General features: G+C 38.0%; 1 protein-coding gene across 1 annotated transcript in view; it reads left to right on the forward strand.

Moving 5' to 3' along the window:
* Positions 1 to 25,082, forward strand: part of PHLPP2 (PH domain and leucine rich repeat protein phosphatase 2) — a 60,987-nt gene that overhangs the window by 28,892 nt on the left and 7,013 nt on the right. The window contains exons 4-16 of the mRNA XM_084905384.1: positions 1,050 to 1,240; positions 6,791 to 6,916; positions 8,156 to 8,310; positions 10,864 to 11,010; positions 11,406 to 11,636; positions 13,243 to 13,445; positions 16,480 to 16,540; positions 17,780 to 17,875; positions 19,476 to 19,631; positions 21,383 to 21,583; positions 23,867 to 24,029; positions 24,269 to 24,399; positions 24,850 to 24,960. Coding sequence (XP_084761510.1) covers positions 1,050 to 1,240; positions 6,791 to 6,916; positions 8,156 to 8,310; positions 10,864 to 11,010; positions 11,406 to 11,636; positions 13,243 to 13,445; positions 16,480 to 16,540; positions 17,780 to 17,875; positions 19,476 to 19,631; positions 21,383 to 21,583; positions 23,867 to 24,029; positions 24,269 to 24,399; positions 24,850 to 24,960 — 1,972 coding nt within the window. The remainder of the gene's footprint in view (positions 1 to 1,049; positions 1,241 to 6,790; positions 6,917 to 8,155; positions 8,311 to 10,863; positions 11,011 to 11,405; positions 11,637 to 13,242; positions 13,446 to 16,479; positions 16,541 to 17,779; positions 17,876 to 19,475; positions 19,632 to 21,382; positions 21,584 to 23,866; positions 24,030 to 24,268; positions 24,400 to 24,849; positions 24,961 to 25,082) is intronic.

A 25,082-nucleotide genomic window follows, 5' to 3' on the forward strand; every position in this document is an offset into this window, starting at 1 on the left:
AAGAAAACACTCCACCAGAATTGAATGTTCCCTTCTGAGAGTGATGATAGATAAATTTAGATGTTTCCTCTGTAATAAAATATATAGAGAAATAAAACTAAGGAAAAAAAGAGACAAAGAATTATACATCAGTTGCAACATTTGTTTCAATGTAAACTTTAGAAGAGATTGATAAGCAATTTAGAAGCATGATAAACTATAATGAAGCCCCATTTTTATATTTACTAGAACTTGGTAATAAATAATGCTGTTAACCAGGTTGGGAAATATAAAAACAATGTCAGGTTTGGGGAAAATAATGAGGTAAAAATCAAGCAAACAACTTTATTTTATTGAGATGCTAGAGGCCTGGTGTACGAAGTTCGTGTGAGGTTTTCCCTCAGCTCTGCCTGTGCCCTCTGGCAGTCTGGAAGCCCTTGGGGAATGTTCAACTGCTGTGGAGGTGGGAGAGGCTCCTGCCAGCACTGCTGCACCCGCCAGCCATGAGCCTGGCTTCTGGCGGAGTGGCACCCCCCCTGTGGGAAGGCACTGATCACCAGGGGGCAGCTCCTGTGGTGAGCATCTGTCCCCAGTGGTCAGAGCGCATCATAGTGACTGGTAGTTTTGCTGTTTGGTCAATTTGCATATTAGCCTTTTATTATATAGGATAGCTCACATATCATAAAATTCACCCTTTAAAAGTATGCAGTTCAGTGCTTTTTAATTTTTTTTTCTTTAATCCTCACCCATGGATATGTTTTTTATTGATTTTTAGAGAGTGAGGAAGTGAGGGGGAGAGGGAGAGAAACATCAATGAGAAAGAAAAACAATGATCAGTTGCCTCCCTTATGTATGCTCTCTAAACCAAAATTCATAGTACTCTCATTATATAACTTCAGTGATGGATAACGTTGTAGTACTAAGATCTTATTTTGTAATATTTATATTGCTGGGTTGCTTACCATCTGTAAACAAGGTTACTGAATGTTGACACATAATACTTCCTTTTTCCCTTTTAGTGTTCTTATTCTACTTAAAATGTGGCTTCTAAAGTACTGTTTTCTTTTCAGAGAAACCATGCCAGATGGATCAACTGGATCGAATCCTTCTCTCTGGCATCTATAACGTACGCAAGGGGAAGACCCAACTGCATAAGTGGGCTGAACGCCTAGTTGTTCTCTGTGGCACCTGCCTCATCGTTTCCTCAGTGAAGGATTGTCAAACTGGAAAGATGCACATTTTGCCTCTGGTCGGGGGAAAGGTAAGACAAAGATGAATTATTCTTCATTTGATCATCTTAGTTTTAAAAAATCATATATGCTTTTTCACATCTTTTAAAAGCAACAATATGAGCATTATTAATGCTTACATCACAAAATTTGTTTTTAAGAATTCTTAGGTTTAAGTGAAAAAAAAAAAAACCTGAGGCTAATTTAAGCATCAACCAGATTTATTTACATTATAGACTTTCTGGGAGGTCTAAGAGTATACAGGCCCCAACTTCTATTGTAGAGTCCTTTGGGAGATACTCGTGTCTCCACTGGTAGGCACTGGTAGCAAGCACCAAGAGCAGGCAGAAGAATCTAACACTAGAAGCTGCTTTTGGAAATTAGAAGTAGCTGCCATTATCCATCCCCAATATAGATTATTTCCAGTTTCTACTCTCTCCCCTCTTAGACTAAGGTTCAGATTGTGGGGTGGTTCAAAAGTCTCCATCAAGCAGCCATGGAGACGTCATTTTTTGCATCTGTACTAGAGAATTGCCCTTCAAAGGCAATCTGAATTTAAGAGAGCCTCCAGACAAAACGGCTGTAAATTCATGCTTTGAAACATCCAATCTGCATGTCTACACAGCAGTGGAGATAAAATATGCATAACAAAATAATAAATATATAAAAAGATATAGCTGGGCTTAAGAATATAGAATAAAAATTTGAGTTGTGAGTAGGTCTGAGTCTGAGTCTGAGTTGTGAGGACCCGCTAGGCTCTGGGTCTGAAAGGTTGTGGCCACCCAGAAGTTCAGCTGTTGTAAGTATTTGGGTCTAAAAGTGCTCTGCTCATGATGAGGGACCTGGCACTCTTATTGCTTGAAGCCAGGAGGTGAGTAGCACTCTTTGTTCCTGAAATAAAACTAGAAAAAACACACTAAGAACCAAAAACAAAACAAAACAAAACAAAAAAACCCAACCAAAACTCTGTTAACCAGTCACTGGAACCAAGGCTGATTTCTATCTGTGGTCCCAAAGAAGTGAGAGGGCCCAGTTATATGGCTTGTGATCGGAAAATGATCAAGCTCCAACTGGCTTAATGAATGAATATGTGTAATTCCTGTATCAGCCACGGGGCAGGAACCCAACACTACCAATATGAGACATGGTTCTGGCCTCGGGGGGGGGGGGGGGGGGGGGCGGAAGGAATGAGTGAAGAAAGTAAGTAAAATTTCTTCAAAGGGAGAAAATGAGTGAGGGCAAGGTTGGGGATTAGTGGGGAAGAAACGTGAGACAAAGCAAGAAAGAAAAAAGAAACTAACATTCAAGTAATTCTTGCCCATTCTCTCTCTTCCCTCATAATAGAACAGAATTTTGTTTAGGGTAGCAGTATGACCAAGATAAAAAAAAAAAAAAAACTATACCTCCCTTGCATGTAGTGGTTGCTAGTAGATATAAACCAAAGTTTCCAGGTGGGGACTTTTGGGAAAACCCTTCAAAATGGACGGACATGAACGGCTTGACCCTTTACCTACTTTGTCTTCCCAGCACAGTCCCCCAGTGTTGGAGGTAGAGCAGTCATACGGTGATTGAGAATGGCAAGCATATGTGGAGTGTGATCATTTGGAAAGTAGAAAGCATTTGGGTCTCTGGTAGCATTGTGGATCTGCTGTACCAGTTATGGACTAACTCTGTTATCTAATCCACTGTTTTACAACTTAATCAATTGATGTGCTGAAGAATTTCACAGATAAAAACATAAAAGAGCCCTTAATGGAGGTGCTGGTACACATTAATAGGAGTTCCAGAGAAGAGAGTAGAGGAGAATGGAAAAGCAATAATGGTTGAAACTTTTCTGGAAGTAAAGACAAACTTGTGTGTTCAGATAAAAAATATATAGTGTACCAAGTAGGATAAATAAAAATAAATCTACACTTAGGCACATTGCAGAACATGAAGGACAAAGAACAAATAATAAAAGCTTCCAGAGAGAAAAAGATTAACTACAAGAATTGACAGGCCAACAAATTGTGTAGAAGACTACACAGTTGCTGAAAGAAAATAAATGTCAACCTGCGTTTTATAGCCAGCTGAGTTATCTTATGAGAGTCGAGGCAAAATAGGACATTTTCAGACAAAGACTAATACGCTGACATTCTCACCGGAAGAACTACTGAAGGATATACTTCTAAAAAACAACCCCCTCCTGAAGAAAAAAATGTAAAAGAAAAAAAATAAAACAACAAAGGAAAGTAAATTTAAAGGGAAGATATTTGATATAAGAAACAATAAATGCAGAAATTGATAAATGTGGTGGTAAATATATTATAAAAATACTTTAAATTTTTACATTTTAATTAGGAAATTAAATTACCAGAGTGCAAACTACCCTGAACAATATTCAGGATGTGGTGGTGTGATGCAATCTTGGATAAGAAGATAGAAACACCAAGTAGTTTTCATCGTTACTAGAAAAATTAAGTATGCATTTAAAAATTTTAAGGATAAATACTAAAACTACAGGGGGAAAAGAGAATGTAAAATATCTGTAATGTTAAAAGACAGGGAAAGAGTTGGAAAAAAGCAAAATAAATTGCATGGTAAGTTATCACAAGTTGTAATAGAAATAAATCCAAGTATATCAGTAATCACAATAATTGCAAATATCAGATTATAGTTAAGTCTTACTACTTGCTATTTAAAAGAGACACATAAAACTTAGAAGGTTGAACATGAAATGATGTAAAAATAACACTAGTCAAATAGCAACCAAAATAAAGTTGCTATGGTTATAGTAACATATAAAACATTTACATGAATATCTATATATAACAAAGGACTTGTATCCAGAATATATAAAGAACTTGAACATCAGAGTAATAGACAAGTAACCTAGTAAAAAAACAGCTAAAGATTTAAACACACCCTTTACAAAAAAAAAAACCAACTGATGGCAGATAAACACATGAAAAGATTCTCAACATCAATAGTTATTAGAGAAGTGCTGATTAAAATCACAGTTAGATACACTAGAATGACTAAAATAAAAAGACTGATGAATACCTAGTTTAGCAAAGATGGGGAGGGCCACCTGGAGGGGCAAACAGGCTTTACTAGAGGACAGGCTGTAAATGGAGCACCAGCATCCTTTGGGACTGAGGAGGGAGTGGTCAGTTGCTGGAATAGCATTCATTAGCCAGGTCAGGGGATCTGAGAGAAGCCATCGTTGGTTGGGTTGAGGTTGGTGGGGACAATCCAAAGAACACTCAGAAGGACCCATTGAAATTGGCTTTTAAATTCCCTTTAAGATTTGCTGGGCCCAGAGACTGTGGAGTAAAACAGATTTTGTCTGCCAGCCTAGTCAGAACCTTTGGGCTTTTCGTTTTCCTGTCCTTCATCTCTTTCCACTTCAACCCTGGAGGGAGACAGAAATGGCATGTAGCGCAGCCCCTGGTAAGTAAGGGAGGAGGTGAGTCCACAGAGCAGGCCAGGGCACCCCTTGCAGGCAGGCAGCTACTCCGGTGTGCCCAGATGTTGAAGGAAGGGTTGGAGCAGTCTAACATCTGAAGTGGAATCTTTGCCTCTTATGTGCTTCTCCGTCAGGTTTCCTCTCTTGCTCCTTGTTCCCCCTTAGGGTCATTCTTCACAGGTTGCTTCCTCAGAGAATCCTTCCTTTGACTTCCTAGTCATCATTCAGGCCTCCCTTCCTGTTCCCTCCAAGCCCTTACCCTACTGTATTTTTCTTCATGTTACTCATTACATATCATGTCATGCTGTATCATGCCACAGTTTTGGTGTTAGAGTGTTTGTCCCCTTTCAAATATAAACTCCATTGAGAGCAGGAAGGGACTTTGTTGTTTTTTCCCTGTTGTGTCTCCAGCACTCAGAATAACAGAATATATTTATTCAACAAATACTTGTTATCAAATTCAGACTTATTTTGTGATTTAAAGGATCATAAATAAATTTACTCATGGTTATGCACTGAGCTCTACTCTTTCCACATACGTGTTAAATAACTATCCTTTTTATAAACAGTTTTATAAACAGTTTTATAATTAACATACCATACAATTCTCCCATTTAAAGTCCTGGCTTGGTAGCTCAGCTGGTTAGAGTGTTGTCCTGAAACACCAAGGTTGTGGGTTTGATCCATGTAAGGGCACATATAAGAATCAAGTAATCATTAGCTGGTGTGGCTCAGTGATTGAGCATTGACCTGTGAATCAGAAGGTCACAGTTCGTTTCCCAGTCCGGATTATGGGCTTGATCCCCAGTAGGGGGCATGCAGGAAGCAGCCAATTGATGATTCTCTCTCATCATTGATGTTTTGATCTCTCTCCCTCTTCCTTGCTCTCTGAAATCAATAATAATAATAATAATAATAATAATAATAATAATAATAAATAGCCTGAGCTTGTTTGGTTCAGTGGATAGAGTATCAGCCTGCAGATTGAAGGATCCCAGGTTCAATTCTGGTCAGGGCACATGCCTAGGTTGTGGGCTCAATCCCCCAGTGTGGTGGGGGGGTGTAGGAGGCAGCCGATTAATGATTTTCTCTCATTATTGATGTTTCTATCTCATTCTCCCTCTCTCTTTCTCTGAAATCTATAAAAATACCAAAAAAGTAAACATCAATTATGTGTGTGTGTGTGTGTGTGTGTGTGTGTATGAATCAACCAATAAAAGCATAACTAAGTGGAACAAATTGATTTCTCTGTCTCTCTCAAATCAATAAATTAAAATTAAAGTGTACAATTTAATGTCTTTTAATGTACTTGAAGAGTCATACAGCCATTGTCACAATCAATTTTAGAATATTTTCATGACTTTGAAAAAGGAAACCAACCCTCATTAGCCTTAATTTTCCCAGCCCTAGTCACCTACTCATCTCATTTCTGTCTCTACTGATATGCTGATTCTGGACTCTTCAGATAAATGGCATCATACCATGTATGGTTCTTTGTGACTGGTTTCTTTTACTTAGCATAATGTTTTCAAGGTTTATACATGTTGTAATGTATATCAATATTTTATTCCTGTTCATTGCTGAATAAATATTTCACTATGGCTATGCTACATTTTTACACGTTTACCTATTAATGGACATTTAGATTGTTTCCACTTTTATGAATAATGTTGCTATAATTTATGTATAAGTTTTTGTATGGATGTATGTTTTCAGTTCCCTTGGGTCTATACTTAGATGTGTGATTGCTGGACCATATACTTACTCTATGTTTAATCTTTTGAGGAATTACCGGATTGTTTTCCAAAGTAGTTGAACCATTTTGTATTCTCACCAGCAGTGTATGATGGTTCCAATGTCTTGTTGTATTTGTTACCCAAAACTTATTACCTGCCTTTTTTATTTTAGCCATCCTAGTGGATGTAACGTTTTGATTTGTATTTATCTAATAACTAATGACATTGACATCATTTCATGTGTTGATTGGCCATTTCTCTATAGTTTTTGGAGAAATGTTTTTCAGATCCTTTGCCTATTTTAAAAAAAATTGAGTTATTATCTTGTTATTGTCCTTTGCTTTTTGACTAGGATTTTTAAAAAATGGATTCCAGTTTTCTTTTCCGTTCTTCTTCAGGTAGAAGAAGTGAAGCGAAGGCAGTACTCCCTTGCATTCAGCTCAGCTGGAGCCCAGGCTCAGACCTATCATGTCAGCTTTGAGACTTTGGCTGAGTACCAGAGATGGCAACGGCAAGCATCCAAGGTGATAAGATGTCAAATGTCATGATGTGGCAAAGCTACACTTAATCCCAAGAGAGTGAATTATAATTCTTACACATTTTATTGTAGGCCTTTTTGAGTATATAATGAATGAAATAAAGGAATTATTGTCAGGTCTTTAACTTATTTATATTTGAATAGTACAGAATGCTTTCAAAAGTATTTTAAGGTGCATTTATCTTTTATGACATTTCTGTGCGGAGGGTAAGGCCTTGAAGGAATGAGATTCAAATGACTTTCCCTGGACTGTAGTCGTTGGTGATGGATGGAATCATTCCTTAACTGATAGCCTAGTTTCCTTGGTCTGTTTACATTCAGCACAGGTTTGTGAACCACTTCAGATTTGAACTTATGATGGGATCCTGCCACAAACCGTTATTCCTGTATGGTGAGGATAATTAGCTTTGCAGCATAATTTCTACTTTTTTATCCCATAATGACAAGTGCTCTAAAGTTGTATTGCAATTTCTAAATCCTCCTGTTTGCAGAATTTTAATACATTTTTCTTTGTGGAACTAAGTAATTGCATAAAGGGTTGTCTCAATATAATGACCTGTCATCAGAATATGAATAACTTCTCCAGTGGTATTTTGTTTTGTTTTTTTAAGACCCATTTTTCAGAACCCATGTTTTATTAGCATACTATTGTAGAAATATAAATCTCATTTTTGTTTTACTGGATTTTCTGTACTTATATTGTGTAATAAAATCTGGTTGGTATAAATCTAGTTTCAATTTTTAGCAGCTATTGCATTCTTCTCCCTGAGAAGTTAATATTTTTTGAGCATCTTTTGAATGCTAAGCAGTGTGCTGTGTGCTTGGTTATTTGATTTTATCTTCACTAGTGCAGATGAAGAAACCGAAGTAGCACAGTCCATGTGGCTATAGGACATTAATATCTCACTGCCTCCCAAAGTTTTGTAGTTAGTTTGAATCATTTTAACTTCTTTCATGAAATGTTACTTTTCCATCTTTATGATTTATATTTTTAATCTTTTGCTTATAGACACTTTATAGCACGCCTTTGTGTATTCCTAGCAGCTTATGGTTTTAGGAAAAGTAAATGTTAACTGGTTTTTATAAATGAATAATTAGATCTCATTACCTTTTTTTCTCCTCATCTTTTTAACCCGGGCCTTTTTGTGTAAATGCCATTCCATACTGTGCTGGGCGAGAGCGTTCGGTCCTCACTCAGATGGCTCTTCTCTTTGTCCTGATTCAGGTGGTGTCCCAGCGAATCAGCACTGTCGACCTCTCATGTTACAGCCTTGAGGAGGTTCCTGAGCATCTCTTCTACAGTCAAGATATCACCTACCTCAACTTGCGACATAACTTCATGCAATTAGAAAGGCCAGGGGGCCTCGACACTCTTTACAAGTATGTGGAGAACAGGTTTTCGGACTAACTTATTAAAAATGAATCATAATAAAATATTTTAGTGGTTTTACTTAGGAGTGAGTATACTTACCATCATCTATGTATTTTCTATTTTTGAAGAGGAAGTAAAAATTTTTTATACAATTTTCCCATTTTCCTTTCCCCTTTTAAAAAACAGAAAATAGATGCAAAATTTCTGTTACAAAGGCAACATTGAGCTGCCATTCATCTAGATTATCTTGTTGAGTTACTGATGGTGATGTAGCCAGGGTAAATTGAGAGATTCAGTTTATGGAAGTTTTTGAATCAAAAGTATCAAATGCAAATGACTTAAAGGAAATAAGCCTAATTTAAAGAATTCCACTCCCAGGTTAGGGCTTTTATTTTTTCTTTGTATGTGCTACTGCTGACTCTAGCCTTTTATTAGCTATGAAACTTACCTCTTCTACAATAATAAGGAACTATTTCACTCCTAAAGGACTATAGTATGATCCATATATTTTCCATCTCCTTTGTTAGAATACATTTTTAAAATATATTTTATTGATTTTTTTTACAGAGAGGAAAGGAGAGAGATAGAGAACTAGAAACATCTATCAGCTGCCTTCTGCACCCCGCTAATGGAGATGTGCCTGAAACCGAGGTACATGCTCTTGACTGGAATCGAACTTGGGACTCTTTGAGTTTGCAGGCTGATGCTCTATCCACTGAGCCAAACTGGTCAGGGCAAGAATACATTTTCCATTCCCAGTCTCCATTCATGTCACCTCCCCCTCTTCCCTTTGAAAATGGATGGCAGTGAATAAATATAGTATAAGTCAGTGGTCTGCAAACTGCAGCCACTGGTATAAGTAATTGTCTGGGCTTCTTATGGGGAGGGGAGAAATTGGAAATTAAAGCAATCAAATTACATGGTGATTAAAAAGATAGTACACATTGAAGTGACATTTTACATCCTTAGTAACTGATATTTCTAGAATAAGTTACAGAAAGCTCTATGATTTTTATCTCATTTTACAAAGTTTTTCAAGTTTAAGCCTATGATTAGTAATGAGATCATTGTTTTAATAATATTGGTATTTAAAAAATAAAAACAAGCTATGATTTTAAGGTATTTAAAAAATAAAAACAACTATAAATGTTAAGGTGCCTTAACATTTCCTTCTGAGTTTCTATGAAAATAGGGTAAATCTAGTTTGAGGGTTGGGTAGGAATTCAGAAGTTAAGGCACCAAGGCCACAATTAGTATTCAATGTTAGTACAATTAGAAATCAAGAGTGAGCCCTGGCCTGTTTCCTCAGTGATTAGAGCATCAGCCCTGAAGGATCGTGGGTTCAATTCCTGTCAAGGGCACGTACCTCAGTTGCAGGCTTGATTCCGGCTTCAGACGGGGCACACATGAGAGGCAACCAATCGATGTGTCTCTCTCACATTGATGTTTATCTCTCTGTCTTTCCCCCTTCCTTTCATTCTCTCTAAAAAAAATCAATGGAGCCAAAACCAGTTTGGCTCAATGGATAGAGCGTCGGCTTGGGGACTGAAAGGTCCCACGTTCGATTCCTGTCAAGGGCATGTACCTTGATTGCGGGCATATCCCCAGTGGGGGGTGTGCAAGAGGCAGCTGATCGATGACTCTCTCTCATCGATGTTTCTAACTAGTATCTCTCTCCCTTCCTCTCTGTACAAAATCAATAAAATATATCAATATTTAAAAATAAATAAATAAATAAATAAAATAAAAAAATCAATGGAGAAAATATCCTTAAGTGAGGATTAACAAAACAAAAACAGAAATCAAGAGTTGAAAATTTGGAAGAGGAGTATTAGTGTGAGATACAAAGATTCAAATCTGGAAGCAGGCGATACAGAGCTTCATCATGGAGAACACTCCCTCAGCCTTACCATCTTATACCAGCATATAGTGAAGTATGATACTCCAAAGGAGAATGACCGTAGTGACTTCTGCGGATCCAGTTTAGGTTAATGCTGTCTCTGGCTAAGACACTATAGATACTTTCACTTGTACCAACAAAATAGAAGCACTAGTAATTACTATTTCTTGTTGTATATCAAACCACATTACAGTAAAACTCCATAATATATATTATACATGACTTAAGCTTCATATAAGTGGTCCATTCATTTCAAGTGACTTTTGAACCAGTGTAATTTCAATATTAAAAAAAGTTGCTTATAAAGGGATTTAATCTACACGTTAGCTATTCATGTTTTTATGAGTTGATTAATTGTTGCTAGGTCTTTGTTACATTGCATGTAGAAATTTAATAAAGGAAAAGATTTCAAGTATATCGGTATGACTTAATTGTACCAACAGAAGCTTGTCTTCAAGATTTCTTACCTCCCATCACACTAGACCTGGTTCCCTTGTAGCCTGGACTGAGCATTGGTCATCTTAGCATCTGTGCTGTGCACAGTTTGGCACATAGTGGGAGCTCAGTGAACATTTGTGGAACAAATTCTATGATGAGCATTTAAATAGATTGCTTTCTCATTCAGTAGTACATATATGTAATTTGTGCTTTTGCTTTTTAGATTTTCTCATCTGAAGGGCCTGAACTTGTCCCATAATAAACTTGGGTTGTTTCCTGTATTGTTGTGTGAGATTTCTACCCTGACTGAGCTAAACCTTTCCTGTAATGGATTTCACGACCTGCCAAGTCAGATTGGCAATCTTCTAAAGTAAGCATCATGACTTTTCACTAGTTTCTTCATGTCCCTGGCAGAGTAAGTGACTGGTCTGGCTTTGGAATGAAGGCAGTATTATGTGCTCTCACAGTGAAATAAATCCTGTATTATGAGCATTCTGTCAGCAGCAGTGAATCGCCTACAGCAGTGACTCTAGTGTCCCTCAGTTTCAACAACAGAGGCTCTGGCTATTTTTTATGTTGGAGGGACCATCAATGTCAGTTATGTTTAAGCCATCTTATTAATACATTTCTATTGATACTTAGGACATTTTATCATTTATTGGATTCATAAAAATTAGTGACATAAATTAGAATCCATAATTCTAGTTCTGCCCATTCCAATTAAAACCTTTCATAAAGTAGACTTGTTTTGCTTTCTTCCTATAGTCTTCAAACTCTCTGTCTTGATGGCAACTATCTGACTACTTTGCCTGAAGAATTGGGAAATCTGCAACAGCTTTCCTCCCTTGGAATTTCCTTCAACAACTTCAGTCAAATTCCCGAGGTGTATGAGAAACTCACCATGTTAGACAAAGTGGTTATGGCAGGAAATCGACTGGAAGTCCTAAACCTAGGGATGCTGAACAGGATGAGCCATATCAAACATGTAGATTTAAGGTAAGGTCACTTGTTACCATATCTCCTTTAGCTGGACCTCTGATGGACCTTTGGGTTTTATCTTTATAAAGACTTTAAAAAACAAAACAAAAAACATTAGGCTTTTACAGCTATAGTTTCAAAGATATAACAAAACTTCACCTTTCAGTCCATAGCAGAGATTATGAATGAGGTATAAGTGTTCCATGTGATAGAGACTTCAAATTGCCTCTGACAAAGGTTATTTAACTTACCTCCCAGCAACATTTTAGGAGAATTCTGATTGCCTCACAGCCTTGTCGTTGCTGGATTTTAGCAGTCTTTTTCTTTCTTGCCAGTGCAGTAGATAGGAATAGTATTTCTTTGTGTTAATCAGTTTTTATGATTGAGGTTGAGTATCTTCTTTTTTTAAATTTAATTTTATATTTTTATTGATTTTTACAGAGAGAAAGAGAGAGGGATAGAGAGTTAGAAACATCGGTGAGAGAGAATCATAGATCAGCTGCCTCTTGCACACCTCCCACTGGGGATGTGCCCGCAACCAATGTACATGCCCTTGACCGGAATCGAACCTGGGACCTTTCAGTCCTCAGACCGACGCTCTATCCACTGAGCCAAACCAGTTTCGGCTGAGTATCTTAATGCTTATTGATTGGTAGTTTGTGTTTTTCTGTAAACTTGACCATTTTTTCTGTTGAATCATTGGGTTTCTTCTTGATATCCATTTATTATAATTAAAATGTTAAAAGGTTTTACTAATAATTTTTAAGAGTTCTATTTATAGTTATACTTTCCTAAAGGAAGCTGTAAAAGACACATAAGAGATGTTCTGTCATTTACACTAAGCCTTTGATATCCTTATAAAGATATAGTAATAGAAAAAAAATGTATTGGAATGCAAGAAAATGAGAACAGGCCTGAGTGCCTTAAATAATATACGTGTATAGACGAGAACCAAGAAGCCATTTTCTATAATTTGCCCTTGAACTGTTCCATACAGATACTGATGATTTTCCACTCCATTAATTAATGTAATGTGAATCTCAGCATTAGAGAGAACAGGCAGAGAAGGGGAGGGAGGAAGTGTGGTGGCTTCCTCTTGCTTTTGCTTTGGTCCTTCATGCCGGCTTCGCTACTCACTAACCCAGAAGGTTACGTTCGTCTTCTGGTCCTTAGTTCTACTCCTTCGTCCCTAGCTAACTTTATTAGGTATTGGGGTGGAAGTTAACTAACTTTGTGGGATCATGGTCCTTTTTTCCTTTCTCTTTATTTAACTTGTTATGTATTTGCCAGTCTGGATTATCTGACTTAAAATAAAGAACTTAAGGTACAGCTATCTGCAAAATACTTTGAGCTTCACTAAGGGTCAGATATTTACTAAATATTTAGACCTTTGCCAGTTTCTAATCTAAGACCTGGTGCTGCCTCAGTTGTAGATTCAGAAGGACTTCTCTTTTGATTGCCTTTAGTCATGTTACAGACGCTTAACTTAGTACCTTGCAAATGAGGCAAGTAGTAAAATTCTTAAGTTGTTTAGGAAGAGAAAGACATCATACCTCTCCTTTTTTTCTTTTGATAGCACATTTGGTAGCTTTTATTTCTAATGATTTCCTTATTTTTCAATAAGGATGAACCATTTGAAAACCATGGTAATTGAAAATCTGGAGGGAAATAAATACATCACCCACATGGATTTGCGAGACAACCAGCTGACTGACTTAGATCTTAGCTCCTTCTGTAGCTTGGAGCAGCTGCATTGTGAGCGGAACCAGCTGAGGGAGCTAACACTCAGTGGCTTCTCCCTTCGGACTCTCTATGCCAATTCCAACAGTGAGTTCTTTGCCCAGCTTCCGTTTTTTTTCCCTTACCCCTCTCATCAGAGCTTTCTAAGAACAATGGCATCTGTAGTGGTCCTCACACTCCCCTCTCACGCTCTCAGGGGAGTAGAATTTGAGGTTCAATGAGACCTAGCTTTGTCTTTGAAGTTTGCTATCAACACTTATGTGGTTGAAATATGCATAAAAAAGTCATTACAAGATGCTTTGAGCTTCATTAAGTGCCAAATATTTACTAAATATTTAACCCTTTGCCAACTTCTAATCTAAAACCTTGTGCTGCCTCAGTTCTAGAAAGAGAAACTCCTTGTTTTGATAGTGATTTGCTCCAGGAATATTTTCCAATGTAAAAGACCTCTTATTTGTTGACGTCATTTTTTAATGGAGAGTTCATCTTTACCAAAGAGTTTATAATTATTTTTTCTGTGTTTAAAGAAGTAAAGGAAAAGATCTTCAGTTTCACTAAGTGTCAGATGAATTAAAATTTAGATAATACCATTTTATACTCATCAAATAAAAAAGATAATGCTAAGTCCTATTGAAGATAGGGACAGGCAGCACTTTACACTGCCAGTCAGTGCTGTTGGTAAAACCGCTTTGGAGAGCAGTGTGCCGGCGTTGGGGAAGTTGAAGACACACATGGTCCTGCCTGGAATATCTCCCAAAGACACTCATGTATAGAAGGAGATGTGCACAGAAATGCTTATCACAGCATTGTGCTTGTTATAGTGAAAAAAATTAAAATATGACTATTAATAGGGAAATGGGAAAACTAATCCATGACATATTTGTATACTAGAATATTGCACAGCAATGGAAACCAAGGTACTAAAGCTTTGTACGTTAATATGGATAAATCTCAGAAGCACTTTTGAGTTAAAGAAAGGAAGTGCATAATTATATGTACACTAAGATAGTTATCAAATTTTAAAACACATAAAAATGTTGTTTTCTTAGCTATAAGTATGCCATAACACTGAAAGAATCCATGGGAATGATAAAAATCATATTCAGGATGATGTTTACCTGGTATGTGGAGGGTTTCAATTCTTAATTAAAAAAGTAAAGCGCATTAGGCAGAATATCAAAATTTGTTAAAAGCTACATGATAGATGAAAGGGAGCATTCATTATTTTGTTGTCTTTTCTCTCTAAAATGCGTTATTAGGATAAAAGATAGTGAAGGAATTCTTTTGATGCCTTTAGCTATGTTAAGGAAGCTTCAAATGATAGCTGAGATTAGGTCAGAATAGTGTCACAGCTGATGAGTTTTGTGCTGTTCATAGATATTGTGGTAGTAGGTCTTTTATCATGGAAATATTATTAGCACCATTTTCTATTCTTTTTTAAAAATATATTTTATTGATTTCTTACAGAGAGGAAGAGAGAGGGATAGAGAGTTAGAAACATCGATGAGAGAGAAACATCGATCAGCTGCCTCTTGCACACCCCCTATCGGGGATGTGCCTGCAACCAAGGTACATGCCCTTGACCGGAATCGAATCCGGGACCTTTCAGTCCGCAAGCCGACGCTCTATCCACTGAGCCAAACTGGTTTCGGCCATTTTCTATTTTTAATGTATCTAAAGATCTGAATAACTGGCTCCTTTGAAAAAGACCTTATTGACATAGATGCAGTCCTTAATAACCAAGATTCTGTCACAGTACTGTGTTAAATGGGTTTTTTTTGTTTTGTTTTTTTCGAACTTAGCTTTATAGAATCTTTAAATTCAACAAGCTTGCCGAAACCGGTTTGGCTCAATGGATAGAGCGTCGGCTTTGGGACTGAAGGGTCCCGGGTTCGATTCCGGTCAAGGGCATGTACCTTGGTTGCGGGCATATCCCCAGTAGGGGGTGTGCAAGAGGCAGCTAATCGATGACTCTCTCTCATCGATATTTCTAACTCTCTATCTCTCTCCCTTCCTCTCTGTACAAAATCAATAAAATATATTAAAAAAATAATAATAAAATAAATTCAATAAGCTAGAAGAATTCACATCAACACTTGCAATTTTGATGCCTCAAGAGTAAAGGACTCAGCTTCAAAAAACAAGTTATCTAAATGATCAGTTACTATAGAAAAAGGCAGTCAGCTTCAATAGTCATTAGGGATGTGCAAATTGAACACATGCACACATACCAGAGTGACACCACTGCACGCATACCGGAGGGACCTAAGAGGAGAGACTGAAAATACCAATGTCAGTTGTTGGGAGTATAAACTGGTACAACCACCCTGGAAAACTGTTCAGTATATGCACCCCCTGTAGTCAACAGTGCTCTCCTAAACTTATACTCAACATAAAGGCTTATATTAGTCCACAAAAGACATGGAAAAAATGTTCATAGAAGCACTATTTGTAGTCACCCCAACTTGAAAAGACTTAAGTGCCCTAACTCTAAAGTGAATAAACAAATTGAGGTAGTCATATAAAAAATTTCTTACTGCCAGGAGAATAACTACACCCATATGCAGTAATATGAACAGATTTCACAAGTGAATGAGGAGTGAATGAAGCCAGATCAAAAACTTTACACACTGTATGTAATTTATGTAAATAAGCAGAAGTAGCCTGCGGTATAGGGAGTGAGGGCGGCGAGGGGCGGACACTGGAAGGTGGATGAAAGGAAGCTCCTGGGAGCTAGTAACGGGCCCTGGCTGCATTGTGTGTTCTGTGTGTGAAAGTACAGCGATTTGTACAGGTAGGGTTGTTGCCCTTTTCTATATCTATGTGTACTGTCGTTAAAAGTTAAAATATTGCCAGTGAAAATCCCATTATCAATTAAAAAAAAAAAAGTAGTTACTATTAACAACTGTCTGGTCTGGTGTGAGTCCAGTACAGTACACATGATCCTTCATTCGTTGTATTTGGTCTTCAAATTGAGACCACACCATTCATGTGAGTTACCCAGTGGCTTTTGTCTTTAGTTCATGTCAGTAGGTGGCCTGTTTTATTTCTGATGATGTCACTTTTTCCTTATTTACTCTCAGTTACTTTCGTTACTGACACCCATTCATTTCTCAATTAGGGCTGACAGCAGTGAATGTCTATCCAGTACCCAGTCTTCTCACGTCTCTAGAACTTTCCAGGTGAGTGTGTTTCTTGAGGGTGGTGCTTGTTTGATTCCTACTATTTAAAAGATGTTTGTGGATGATTTGGTAGTTTTGAGGTACAAAGAAATCTAAATACTTCTGAAGTCCCTCTCCTTCCTTCCATATGTATCACCATTCCTTAGGCCTATATCACCTCTTGTCTGGAATTCTGTAACAGCTTCCTGATTAGTCTTCCTTTTACTGATATAATCATCTCAACCAGACCTCCATGTAGCCACAGAGTGACCTTTTTAAAGGACAAAACTGACATTGTACTTACTTACTAATCCTTCAGTGATCTCCTGTATACCTGCAGGGTAAAGTTGCAGTCTTCTGGACATGATTTCGTTTTCTCCAGCCTGTTTCTTACCACTCTCTGCTCTGTTTCCCCAAACTGCTTATTATTATTCCTGCATATGTCATGCCATTTCTTTCCTTGCCTTTGTGTTCTCGCTCATGCTGTCCCCTATTTCTTAGAATGTCCTCCTCTCTTCAGGTCATTGTCCAACATTCTTCAAATTCTAACCCAGATGTCCTATTTCTTAGGAGCTTGCCTTGATCCATTCCAGAAAAGTGCTTCCTTCACTGAGCCATTGTAGCCGTATCAGCATTTCTCCTACAGCCCTCACTTCATTCTGCCTCATCGTATCAATCGAACAATCAGTGGATATGTTGAGGCCTAGAGAGGCTAAGTAATATCTGAAAATAAAAATATTTTTACTAGGTGTCTGCTCAGTGCTCTACTAAAGATTTGCATTCACATTTTAAATGTTTTGAAGCCTCTCACTAGTTATCTTGTGCCCCTGCTTCCTCACTTTTATTCATTTTGTTCATTTTCCCCAAAATTTGCTCTTCTTCTTCCCCAGTTATTACCTATAGTCATCTTCAAAGGTTTATTTAAAATGCCACTTCTTCCATTAAGTCTTTCCGCATCTCTCCTTCAACCATCCCATCACATGTATGCTTTCCTACTGCTGAGAGCCTTTGTATCTTTTTTGAGCATGAAGTTTAATTGACCCAGGATTTTACATGTTTGGGTGCTTGTCTCTGTCCACCTCTCTCTCAGTGCCATTCATTGAGCACCTAGTGCATTCCGGAAGTGGACCAAGAATGCTTATGTATAATGCTCCTGCCCTCAGGGGGCTCATGGGCCAGTTAACAGGTATATTACAGACGAATGAAATGAGTTCTACTCATCATTGTAAATGATGACTTGTGTTGATTTATTTTTGATAGAAACCAGCTGGAATGTGTCCCTGACTGGGCCTGTGAAGCAAAGAAGATAGAAATATTAGATGTGAGCTATAATCTTCTGACAGAGGTTCCTGTGAGGTAAGTGTGTGTGTGTATGTGTATGTATGTGTATGTGTGTGTGTGTGTGTGTGTGTGTGTGTGTATATATATATATATATATATATATATATATATATATATAATGTATGTGTATAATGATATCTTTGTGTGTAAGCATGTATTTAATTACTCTCCTAGATTGGGGTTACTTTGGATAGGTACTTCCATTTATTTGTTCAATAATTATTCAGTACCTGCCGAGGGCAGGGCAGTATGAAGTTCTGTGAGTGATATAGTAACAGCTAATGCATAGGCTGGCCTGTAAGAAACTCATTAATAAGCCGGTAGTTGAGGGGACTTGTGCACAGCTAACTGATAAAACATAATGGGTTGCAGGCATAGGTTGGTGCTGTGATACTTATAATAGATACTCTTTATAGGATGAGTTACTGTGAGCTGGGCAAAGTGCTGAGAACTTTATTTTTATTTAATCCTTTGACAGCCTTATTATATAGGTGCTGTTATCCTCATCTTGTAGATGAGGAAACTAAGGCTTGGAGTGGCTTGGTAACTTGACCAAGGTCACACTTAACTAGGAAGTAATGAATGCTGACATTGCAATGTTGTCATTTTTTTTTTTTAATCCTTACCTGAGGAGTGAGGATATTTTTTCCATTGATTTTTAGACAGAGTGGAGGGGCAGGGAAAGAGAGAGAAATAACAATGTGAAAGAAACACATAGATTGATTGCTTCCCACACGTGCCCTGAACTTGCCACCCAGGTATGTAAGCCCTCCCCCACCCCCGCCAGACCAGGAACCAAGCCCGAGACCCTCCGGTGTGCAGGCTGACCCTGTATAAATAAAATGTTGTAGAAATTCAGAACTTTGAATAAAATGTTTTAGAAATTCATAACTTTGAATAATTATAAGATACAAGATGGTGGGATTTCTACATGTAGAGGGGAGAAAGAGAGAGGTACTTGGGAGGAGGTAAATGGTATATTCATAAGCATTGAATATGATTCTGCTCTTTACATACGGTGTAAAATGTGTACTTATCATCTAGTGGAGTGTTTTAAATTAAACTAGAGGCTTTTGAAGTATAGTAGGCATGAGCACAACCTTGGAATCAGGCCTTAGTTCGAATCCTGACTGCCATTGACTACATTCAATGTGAAATCTTCAGCACATCAGTCACTATTTCTTATGAACCTCATAATTAAGTGGCCTGGCACATTTTAAGCACAGAATAGTGGCTTTGTTATAATGAATTTTGTTATTTATTATAGTTACCTATATTAATATTAATAGATTAACTCAATTCTTGGTGCTATCTAGACGTAAATCTCAGTTGATTTATTCTAGAAATTTTTTGTTTAGATCTCTTCTGTGCTGGTTGCTTTCATTAGCTCCCCTTTTCCCAGGATGACCGTAATGACTTGCTGATGGGTGGTGGGTAAACATATGGCCATGGCTGCTTTCTTGGCTCAGGCACTTGTCAGGGATTTTACTGTCTAGAAGAGTATGTTTCTATTCGCTTACTCATTTAATTAAATAGCCCAGGGCAGACTCAGGAAGAAAGATTTAAGTGAGTTTTTTGTTTCTTTGTACTGTCCCCTCTCCCCGCCCACTTCCAGAATTCTTAGTAGCTTGAGTCTTCGGAAACTGATGGTGGGACACAATCACGTGCAGAACCTCCCAGCGCTGGTGGAGCACATCCCCCTGGAGGTGCTGGATATTCAGCATAACCTGCTCACCAGGCTGCCAGACACCCTCTTCTCCAAGGCCTTAAAGTAAGTACCATCGACGTTCTTTAGAAGAGCAGAATCATTTGGCTACACGGACTGCTCTGACTTGTCATTGGGGTGACCTTTGGAACTAGATTTATAGTTTACCTCATAGCACAGCTAAGGGTGGAGACATTTGTACTTTCTATGAAATAAAATAGGAAACTGTTTTATGAGGTGGTAATCTTCAACTCTAGAGTTGAATTAACCATCAAATACGTAAGAAGTTTTGGTGTTGTAAACAGTTTCAAACAGGTGGGGAAGGTTCAGGCTTTCATCTCAGAAAATGAATACAGTTATGACCTTTAAAGAGAAATTGCAGTGCTCTCATGCCACTTTCTTGACAATTTTCAGCTTTCTCATCAGGAGAAAAGGACATACCACTAAAATTGTTTTTGCTTCTAGCTTTACCAAGCTATCATTGAGTTTTATTCTTTATTTGCATCACTCTTTTACTGCCTACTTTGAAAACTGCATTTGAAGGTAACACTGTTTCAGAAGGTGTTGCTTGCTTTCTCATTGTAAATTAGCAATAAGTAATATGTTTTCTTACTTTAACACCCATAATCAGGTATGCCTAACTTGTATGTCACCCACCTTTCAATGAAGATTTGTTTTTATAGCCTTCTGCAATATGGAGAAGGCAATATTATCTTCACTTTAGAAATGGAGAAAATAGAGATAAGCAGTAGTCATTTAACATAGGCTATAACAGTGATTTTCAATTGGTGTGCTGCAAGAATGTTTAAAACATGTAATACCAGACTATTTAGTCAGGGGCACTGACCTCTTTTCCTTTAGATTGTCACATAAAATAATGACAACAGCCAAAACAAGCCCTCTGGTGTGAGTGAATCAAAATTATACCTCTTTTTTTTTTTTGTCAGATCAGCTAGAAATATATCTTCTTTGGTGTTCATAGAATTTCAAGTAGTTTTTATGTGCCATGAGATGCAAAGGTTGAAAATTGCTGGCTACAGGAAACATACAAAAGGCATTTAGCTTACAATTGTCTGGTTTGTTCTTTGTGTGGCAGCTTATACATCTCAGTACACTTGGCTGGACTATCCAAAAAATAAAATCTTTGGAAATTCTAAAAAATGTTTGTATATAAAACAGAAAGAAAAACAATGTTTGTATATATAAAACATATTGTAAGTATAATTGGTATTGCCCTTTCTGGAGCTCAGTTTGGCAATATATATGAAAATTTTGAGATATGTGTATCTTTTGACCTCACCAGTTTTGCTTCTGGGAATGTAGTATAGAGAAATAATTGGATAAGGATACAAAGGTGCTCATTATAATGTCTTTAACAGCAAACAGTTGGAAACAGCATTGTGCCCATTATTAGGGGATTTCAAAGGGCTTGGCTAAATAAATACGATGATGTTGAAATCTGACAAAATTTTTTCCCGAAGAGTGTCTTCACAGTTTGGATATTTGTGAACATGATTCTCAACAGCACTCTTTTGGGGGTGACGTATAGTAAAGATAAAGCTAAGGTAGATTTCAGGCCACTACAGAAGCCCGGGACTACTACCAAGCCTGTCTATTTCCTGTCTATTTGGCGTGCATGAGTTGAGTAAAAGGAACTTTGATTGTTAGAATCAATTAGAGAAAACCACCTGGAGGAAGTTTCATTTGTCATGCATTTTGGAGCATGTAATGGCAGGGTGCCCTACTGAGATGGCATGATTTTTTTCTACCTAAGGCAACAGATAACCATGCAGGAGATGATGTGTGTGTTCTGTCAGCCTCAGGTACTTGAATGCATCCGCAAATAGTCTGGAGTCCTTGCCATCTGCTTCTGCAGGGGAGGAGAGCCTGAGTGCCCTGCAGCTACTCTATCTGACCAACAACCTCCTGACAGATCAGTGTGTGCCCGTCCTGGTCGGGCACCCACACCTGCGAATCTTGCATCTTGCAAACAACCAGCTACAGACTTTTCCCGCAAGGTAAACAAATGCACACTTTGGTCATTTCAGACAAATAACAGGCATTCTGCATTTGTTAGACTACATTACCACAATCTCACTAGGTATTCTTGCTTTATGTGGAGTGATTTATGGATTCTACTAGTTGAATGGGAAAGTGTTTGTACCTAGTTGTTACGTATCAGTAACTGGAAAAATTGTGGTTAAAATGTGTTAAATTCTTAGTTGTATTTAGCAGATAATGAATGGTCTGAGAATTTGCAACCTAGAAAAGTACAGGCTTATGAAATAAGTTAAAGAAATTCTGGAGACAATTTATTTCTGTTTTCATGTCAGCACTGCTTCATAAAAGTACTGTTGAGTTCATTAATTTATTCATTATGTTCAGTTGATCCTTGAATAAGCTGGGCGCTAGTGGGAACCAACCCCCATACAATCGATAATCCACATGTGGCTTTTCACTCTACAGTTGGCCCTTTACATATGTGGATTCAACTAACTATGGATGCAAAACAATATGTTTGATCTGCAGCTGGTAGACCATGATTGGGAATGTGAAAATGCTGTTTCCCATCCACAGTTGGTTGAATCCAGGGGTAGGAAATCTGTAGCATGAAGAACCAACTGTATTTATTGGGGAAAAAAAAATCAGTGTATAAGTGGATGAGCACAATTCAAATCCATTTTGTTCAGGGTCAGCTGTGTATATTGAATGCCTACTGTATGTCAAGTACTAAGTAAGTACTAGGGAAACAGTGTCGATTAAGTTACAGCCTCTGTCCTCAAGTTGGGGACATTGGTAAGTATATAGGCAGTTGCAATGCAGCATAATAAATGCAGGATGTTAAAGGTATATGTAGGTAGCTCATTGCATTGCACAGAGCCTGGGGGTGTTGACCTTCCAGGAGGAAGAGATGAATAATAGCCAGGCTTCTTCACTTATAAGAAGACATTCTTTTGCACTATTTTCAAAATCAAGCACAGGTCTGGGCACTCCGTAAGAGACTGGCTGAGAGGGACTCTCACTGTGTTTCTGTCCACAAGTCAGAAAGTAGTAGCAGATCCGAGCAGGGAGGCGTATGAGAGAACAGCATGAGATGTAGACATGGAACACTTAAAACGTATTAAGTAAAAAAACACATCAAGTTGTAAAATATAATGTAGCATCCTTTTTTAATTTAAAATATAGTTTCGTGCATGACACAGGACAAGAATACCCTCCACCGTAAAGTCATCAGAGTTCTCTGGTAGTATGATTATTTTTCCACCTCTGTTTTCCTTGTCCCTTTTTCCAATTTTTTTTCAGTGAATATATATTACTATTAATTAATTAGCAGTAATTAAATAGCAGTTTTAATTTACTGAGCTTAATTATTAAAAAGTATTTATGGCTTTCCTAGCAATGCAAATTATGATATGTCATATTAGAGCAACTTGTAATAATCTAGATAAAGGTGTTAGGCCATCTTAAGATATTTTGGTTATTGTGGAGAAAGCTTTGCTCAATCCAGCGGAACGGTGAAGCACATTGCATTAACATTCTTAGCACAGCGCTGTATGGATAATAACGACTCAAGCCGAAACCGGTTTGGCTCAGCGGTAGAGCGTCGGTCTGCGGATTGAAAGGTCCCAGGTTCGATTCCAGTCAAGGGCATGTACGTTAGTTGCGGGCACATCCCCGGTAGAGGGTGTGCAAGAGGCAGCTGGTCGATGTTTCTCTCTCATCGATGTTTCTAGCTCTCTATCTTTCTCCCTTCCTCTCTGTGAAAAATCAATTATATATATATATATATATATATATATATATATATATATATATATATAAAATAATGACTCAATATAATGCTTAGTGAAGATAGACTGTGTTATGTATAGGTAACAGTAGATATTTAAAACTGAAAAGTCTCTTAATGATTATTTAGTACAGCTTCTTTTATAGCTGAGGATATTGATATAAATCGGCATTAACTTATGCAGTATTTTGCAACTAGTTAGTGGTGAAATCTACCAATTCTAGGCCAATGCTGATTCAGCCACTCCCTGTAAGTCACATAATAGGAAGCTGTTCATGCACAAGATCCAACAGCTGTCAGAGAAGCCAGGGCAGCTCCAGCCCCTGCAAACACACGCTGAGGTTTGGCAGCAGCAGTCACCTTGGGGAGCCCTTCCCTTTCTGGGATCTCTGATCATTTCATTACGGCCAGGCATCTGGCAGTGGGCCACACCTCTGCACTCTGGCTGCTGTAACACTTGCTTGGCAGCTCCTTTAGGGTGCAGTGTGGAATATTGGTGTTTCTTTTTCAGCAAGCTAAATAAATTGGAACAATTGGAGGAACTGAACCTAAGTGGCAACAAGCTTAAAACCATTCCCACGACCATAGCGAACTGCAAAAGGCTGCACACCCTTGTCGCACACTCCAACAACATCAGCATTTTCCCAGAAATACTGCATTTGCCTCAGATCCAGGTACTTTCACTTGCTGGAATGCTGTCCCTCTGGGGGGAGTGGAAGGAGAGTGAATGAGGTTGACCTCATAAGGAAGAAGGACATGGCAATTAGGGATCACAGAATATTCAGTGGATTCCTGGGGAAAAATTAAGTTCCCTTGGAAGACATAGTAGTAGACTGAATATTAGAGAGTTAAGAATTAACTACCTATAATATGATGTATTTTCTTTTAATTTTTTCCATTTTTCCCCCCTCAGTTTGTAGACCTAAGTTGTAATGACTTGACAGAAATCCTGATCCCAGAGGCCCTGCCTGCTACCTTACAGGACCTTGACCTGACTGGAAATACAAACCTGGTTCTGGAACACAAGACACTGGACACATTTAGGTAAGAAAACTTTTGAAAATGAACCCCCATGTGCTCTTAGTCCCACCAGCCATGTGGGGACTTCTCAAGTGGTTTAGGTGGCACAGAGCACATTACATTACAACATGTAAGAGACAGTACAAGCTCATTCATTGTACCAAGACTTAATTGTATCAAAATACTTAAAATAAGTAACATTTGGCTGGAATGTTGAAGTCTTCGTTGTGCCTAGTTTTCATAGAGAGAACAGCGTCAATTGTAAAATATTTGGCCCCTATATCTTCCTCCTAGCCTTTTCCTTTCTCCACCTTGGCCAGGGGGTCAGCACACTACTTTCAAGTGAGTCCCTCTGGAAATGAATCTTAGTCTGTCAACAGTCTATTTTATAAAAGTATATAGTATTGTTAGGATAGTTTTTGTAACATACAGAAGTATTTACAGTTTAATCTTCCCTTCTTCCACTTCCCATAGCCATATCACAACCCTGAAAATTGACCAGAAACCTTTGCCAACCACGGATCCTACAGTTACATCAACGTTTTGGAGCCATGGACTGGCTGAGATGGCAGGGCAGAGGAACAAGTGAGTATCTTGGCCATGGAGACTGAGAAAGAAGAAAGGTAGCCGCTGACATCTGGGAACTGATCTGATGCTAAACCTAGGACGTATTCTCTTGTTGGATGTAAACAAGTCACAGAATATCA

This window comes from Pipistrellus hanaki (assembly GCF_964339955.1).
Source record: "Pipistrellus hanaki genome assembly, chromosome: 15".
Lineage (NCBI taxonomy): Eukaryota > Metazoa > Chordata > Mammalia > Chiroptera > Vespertilionidae > Pipistrellus > Pipistrellus hanaki.